The sequence below is a fragment of the Theropithecus gelada genome, chromosome 19, assembly GCF_003255815.1.
Source record: "Theropithecus gelada isolate Dixy chromosome 19, Tgel_1.0, whole genome shotgun sequence".
NCBI classification, from domain to species: domain Eukaryota; kingdom Metazoa; phylum Chordata; class Mammalia; order Primates; family Cercopithecidae; genus Theropithecus; species Theropithecus gelada.
In genome coordinates, this window is record NC_037687.1 from 40,752,784 (window position 1) to 40,758,300 (window position 5,517).

General features: G+C 51.5%; 1 protein-coding gene across 1 annotated transcript; it reads right to left on the minus strand.

The window, feature by feature from the left end:
* Positions 1-1,035: 1,035 nt before the first annotated feature.
* On the minus strand, positions 1,036-3,378 carry IFNL1 (interferon lambda 1). Its single transcript, XM_025368404.1, has 5 exons — positions 3,115-3,378; positions 2,822-2,899; positions 1,601-1,750; positions 1,412-1,495; positions 1,036-1,317 (listed from the first exon to the last, which is right to left on the minus strand). Exons 1-5 carry the CDS (start codon positions 3,283-3,285, stop codon positions 1,192-1,194), a joined length of 609 nt encoding a protein of 202 aa, XP_025224189.1. The 5' UTR covers positions 3,286-3,378; the 3' UTR covers positions 1,036-1,191.
* Positions 3,379-5,517: the final 2,139 nt, after the last annotated feature.

A 5,517-nucleotide genomic window follows, 5' to 3' on the forward strand; every position in this document is an offset into this window, starting at 1 on the left:
TTCACTCGCATGTCTGGTTCCTGAGCTGGGGTGAATCAAAAGCTGCGCTGGGATTATCATATGGAGTACCTATATGTGGCCTCTCTGTATGTCTGGGCTTCCCACAGCATTGCTGTTAGGTTCCAGGATGTAGCACCCTGAGAGCTTTTCCTTTCCTTTCCTTTCCTTTCCTTTCCTTTCCTTTCCTTTCCTTTCTTTCTTTCTTTTTTTTTCTTTCTTGAGACGGAGTTTCACTCTTGTTGCCCAGGCTGGAAGGCAATGGTGTGATCTTGGCTCACCGCAACCTCCACCTCCCAGGTTTAAGTGATTCTCCTGACTCAGCTTCCCAAGTAGCTGGGATTACAGGTATGTGCCACCACGCCTGGCTAATTTTTGTATTTTTGGTAGAGATGAGGTTTCTCCATGTTGGTCAGGCTGGTCTCAAACTCCCGACCTCAAGTGATCCTCCCGCCTTGGGCTCCCAAAGCGCTGGGATTACAGGCCTGAGCCACTGCGCCTGGCCTTTTTTTTTTTTTGAGACGGAGTTTCGCTCTTGTCAGTCAGGCTGGAATGCAGTGGTGTGATCTCAGCTCACCACAGCCTCCACCTCCCGGGTTCAAGCATTTCTCCTGCCTCAGCCTCCCAAGTAGCTGGGATTACAGGGGCATGCCACAACTCCTGGCTAATTTTTGTATTTTTAGTAGAAACAGGATTTCACCATATTAGCTAAGCTGGTCTCAAACTCCTGACTTCAAGTGATCTGCCTGCCTCAGCCTCCCAAAGTGCTGGGATTACAGGTGTGAGCCACCATGCCTGGCAGTGCACACACATACTTGCACACATGTGGGCATGAACATGCACAGTTACGCATCTTTGGTTAGATTCAAGTTTGGGTAGACACTCATTTACATACAAATATACACACAGTCACAGAAGTCAGGCACACACAAATACACACAATCAGTCACAAATTTTGCCTGCATCACACAGACATCCACACCCAGTCACAGACCCACAATCCCACACACACTCAAGGATTCACCTATCACAGAAGGTTCCAATTCCTTGTTGTTTATTTGTGCATAATGTATAAAAGTAAAACAATAAACTCAGTCCTATGTCTCAGTCAGGGCTGTAGCTTCATAAATAAAGGGTGAGAGGAAATAATTTAAGGAAGGAGTAGGGCTCAGTGCATAAATAAGGTGTGGGGTGTCAGGTGGATTCGGGGTGGGTTGACGTTCTCAGACACAGGTCCCCATTGGCGACACATGTCAGGTCCCGTATGAGTAGGCGGAAGAGGTTGAAGGTGACAGACGCCTCAAGGCAGCCAGGGGACTCCTGTAGGGGAGGAGGGGATGGGTCACGGGCTGTCCAGGGTCTGGGCTCCTATTGGCTCCTCAGACCCTGGTCCTTCTCTTCCTGGGTTGCTCACCTTTTCGGGGGCCTCCTGGAGCCGGTGTAGCCAGTGGTGGAGGCGGCCCCGGGTCCTGGGCCCTGCTGTGGGCTGAGCCTGGATCTGTGGGCAGAGGAGGGCGGTGTGTGAGGCGGAGCCTGAGCCACCACAGGGGAAGGATGCTGCTCAGAACTCACAGACCTGAGTGCCCAGGCCCCGATGACTCACACAGGCCTGGAGCTGGGAAAGGATGTGCTGCAGGGTGTGAAGGGGCTGGTCTAGGACGACCTCTAGGGCCGAGTCAGTGTCAGCGGCAGCCTCCAGGACTTTCAGCGTCAGGGTCAGCTCAGCCTCCAAGGCCCCGGGGCGCTCCCTCACCTGAGGAGAGGTGAAAAAGAGCATGTGAGGGAGAACAGGCAAGAAGACCCGGTTAGTGGGGACAGGTAGGCAATCCTGGGGAAGGACGGTGACACAGTGCATGTGGTGGGGACAGGTGAGGGGTCTGGGGAGAAGGAGGCAGGAGGGGGAAGACTTGAGGAAGGATACAGGGGAGGCAGGATGGTCAAGGAGGCAGGTGAGGGGATAAGTGAAATGGAGACAAATGAAAGGGGACTTACGGGGGTCACAGAGGTTCCCTGGGACAGGGTGGGGATGGGTGAGGAGAAAGCAGGTTGGGGTGCAGTGAGAGAGGGACAGTTGCATGCACAGAGAAGAAGGGTGCGGACAGGTGTGGTGGCTCACACCTGTAATCCCAGCACTTTGGGAGGCCGAGGCAGGTGGGACACCTGAGGTCAGGAGTTCGAGACCAGCCTGGCCAACATGGTGAAACCCTGTTTCTACTAAAAATACAAAAATTAGCTGGGCATCATGGCACATGCCTGTAATCGCAGCTACTCAGGAGGCTGAGGCAGGAGAATCGCTTGAACCCGGAAGGAGGAGGTTGCAGTGAGCCAAGATCATGCCACTGCACTCCAGCCTGGGCGACAGAGCAAGACTCTGTCTCAAAAAAAAAAAAAAAAAAAAAGAAGGGTGGATGGAGGGGAGCATGAGCTGGATGAATGTCAGTGAAAGATGATGAGGGACAGGTGACAGGGGCGGGTGAGAGGGAAAGGGAGTCAGTGTTGGGAACAGACAGGGGGAAGTGGAGCAGGATGAATGGCACAGGCGGGGGACAGACTGGGGACATTTGGGAGAGAAATGAAGAGTGAGAGTGGAAGTGACAGGGACAGGTGAGTGAGCTAGGGCAGTGGGGCCAACGGGAGATGATAGAAGGGACCCAGGGGAAGGACAGAGTCAAGAGAGCTGTTGAGAAGTGGCAAGGGCACAGGACAGGTGAGGAGAGGTCCAAGAGAGTGAAGGACAAGGGAGACAAAGAAAGCTAAGGGGCCACTTAAGGAGAGAGGGGAAAGGGTCAAGGGAAGGGTGAAGGGGGCCTGACTTCCAACTCACCTGGAGAAGCCTTAGGTCCCAATTCCCGGGGAAGACAGGAGAGCTGCAACTCCAGTTTTTCAACTTGAGTGACTCTTCCTAGAGAGTAAGGGCAGGGGTTAGCCCACAGCAGGATGGCTGGAAGCTAGCTTCTAGCAGCAAGGATGAAGTTAGCCTGACAGCATAGGTTTAACCCAGTGCAGAAAGGATAGAGGTTCGCCATAGTTGGAAGGCTAGAGGCTAGCCCACGGTAGCAGGGCAGTAACTGGGACACCTGTAGAAGTGGAGGTTAGCCCCTAGCAACAGGAACTCACCAAGGCGTCCCTGGCCTTCTTGAAGCTTGCCAACTCCTGCGGTGACAGAGATTTGAACCTGCCAATGTCGCAGCCCTTCCCAGTTGTGGTGGGCTTGGAAGTGGGGACAGGGCCTGCCACGGCCAAGCCTAGCACCAAAGTCACCAGCACCACGATCCAAGCTGCAGCCATGGCTAAATCGCAACTGCTTCCCCAGCAGCATGGCTCTCTGCTTTTTAGCCGGGCAAAATGAGCAATCCACGATGATGTGTGTAAAGTGAAAAGGTAATTGGAAATGAGAATTTCCACTTTGACTTCAGAGGCATGAGTGGGTGGGGCCAGTCTGGGAGCCTGGTGAGGGAACAGGTGTGGGCGGGGCCAAGTGAGCTGGGAGCTGCATCAAGAAGGAAAGAGAAACTGAAATCCTTAGAACTCTCTGGGCAGCTTTCAGTCAAATGGCCTCGAGAAGTCCCTGATGGAGGCTGAGATTAGGGATAAGGCTACCTGAATGGCAGGGAGAAAGCTTCTTTTTTATTCTAAATTAGCCAGGAGTGGTGGCAGGCACCTGTGGTCTCAGCTACTCAGGAGGCCGAGGCATGAGAATCGCTTGAATCTGGGAGGCGAGGTTGCAGTGAGCAAAGATCATGCCACTGCACTCCAGCCTAGGCGACAGAGTGAGATTCTGTTTCCAAAAAAACCAAAAAAAAAAAACCCAAAAAAAACCTAGTTTTTTAATTTTTTATTATTATTATTTTTTGAGATGGAGTTTTGCTCTTGTTGCCCAGGCTGGAGTGCAATGGTACAATCTTGGCTCACTGCAACTTCTGCCTCCCAGGTTCAAGCGATTCTCCTGCCTCAGCCTCCTAAGTAGCTGGGAATACAGGTGCGCACCATCACGCCTGGCTAATTTTTGTATTTTTAGTAGAGACTGGGTTTTACCGTGTTGGTCAGGCTGGCCTCGAACCTCTGACCTCAGGTGATCTGCCTACCTTGGCCTCCCAAAGTGCTGGGATTATAGGCATGAGCCACCGCCTTATTTTATTATTTATTTATATTTGTAGAGATAGGGATCTCACTATTTTGCCCAGGCCAGTCTTGAACTCCTGGCCTTAAGCCATCCTTCTGCTTCAGCCTCCCAAAGTGCTAGGATTATAGGCATAAGCCACTGCTCCCGGCCAAGAAGGAGCTTCTGCCATTGATTTAAGAGTGTCCCATTAACAGCCGGGCACAGTGGCTCAAGCCTGTAATCCCAGCACTTTGGGAGGCCGAGGAGGGCGGATCACGAGGTCAGGAGATAGAGACCATCCTGGCTAACATGGTGAAACACCGTCTCTACTAAAAAATACAAAAAAAAACTAGCCAGGCGAGGTGGCGGGCGCCTGTAGTCCCAGCTACTCAGGAGGCTGAGGCAGGAGAATGGCATAAACCCGGGAGGCGGAGCTTGTAGTGAGTTGAGATCTGGCCACTGCACTCCAGCCTGGGCGACAGAGCGAGACTCCGTCTCAAAAAAAAAAAAAAAAGAATGTTCTATTAACTAACTCAGTTCATGCTCCTAATGTTTCTCTCAGTAGTTATTTTTATAATTGTGATGATTAATTTTAGGTGTCACCTTGACTGGTAAAGTTTACCAGATAGCTGGTGATGCGTTAATTCTGGGCATGACTCTGGGGTATTTCCAGAAGAGATTAGCATTTGAATCAATGGACTGAGTAAGGAAGACCCGTTGTTACCCAATGTGGTGGGCACCATCCTATTGGCCGAGGGCCTGAGTAGAACAAAAAGGCAGAGGAAAGGTGAATTTGCTCTCTCTTATGAGCTGGGACACCATGCATCTGCCCTTAAACATCAGAATTCCAGGCTCTTTGGCCTTTGAACGCTGGGATGTGCAGTTGGGCATGGTGGCTCACGCCAGTAATCCCAGCAGTTTGGGAGGCTGAGGCAGGTGGATCACCTGAGGTCAGGAGTTCGAGACCAGCCTGGCCAACATGGTGAAGCCCCATGTCTACTAAAAATACAAAAATTAGCCAGGTGTGGTGGCACAGGCCTGTAGTCCCAGCTACTCGGGAGGCTGAGGCAGGAGAATTGCTTGAACTCTGGAAGCGGAGGCTGCAGTGAGCTGAGTTCATGCCATTGCACTCCAGCCTGGGCAACAGAGCGAGATTCTATCTCAGAAAAAAGTTGCTGGGACTTACACTAGCTGCCCCCCAAGTCCTGAGGCTTTTGTTCTTGAACTGAGCTGAACTACAAGCTTCCCTGGTTCTCCAGCTTGCAGATGGCTTGTCATGGAACTTATTAGCCTTCCTAATTGTCTGAGCCAATTCCCCTAATAAATCGCCTCCTCTCTCTTTCTCTCTCTCATCTATCTAGTCTCTATCTATCTATTTATCTCTCTCTCTCTCTCTATGTATGTATGTATGTATGTAT

What these genes read in the sequence shown, in the direction of transcription:
- IFNL1 (XM_025368404.1), bottom strand. Translation starts at nt 3,285, where the DNA reads ATGGCTGCAGCTTGGATCGTGGTGCTGGTGACTTTGGTGCTAGGCTTG. An exon ending in AGAAGGCCAGGGACGCCTTG is followed by an intron (nt 2,900 to 3,114) that starts GTGAGTTCCTGT and finishes CTTACTCTCTAG; the next exon opens with GAAGAGTCACTCAAGTTGAA. An exon ending in GGGACCTAAGGCTTCTCCAG is followed by an intron (nt 1,751 to 2,821) that starts GTGAGTTGGAAG and finishes ACCTCTCCTCAG; the next exon opens with GTGAGGGAGCGCCCCGGGGC.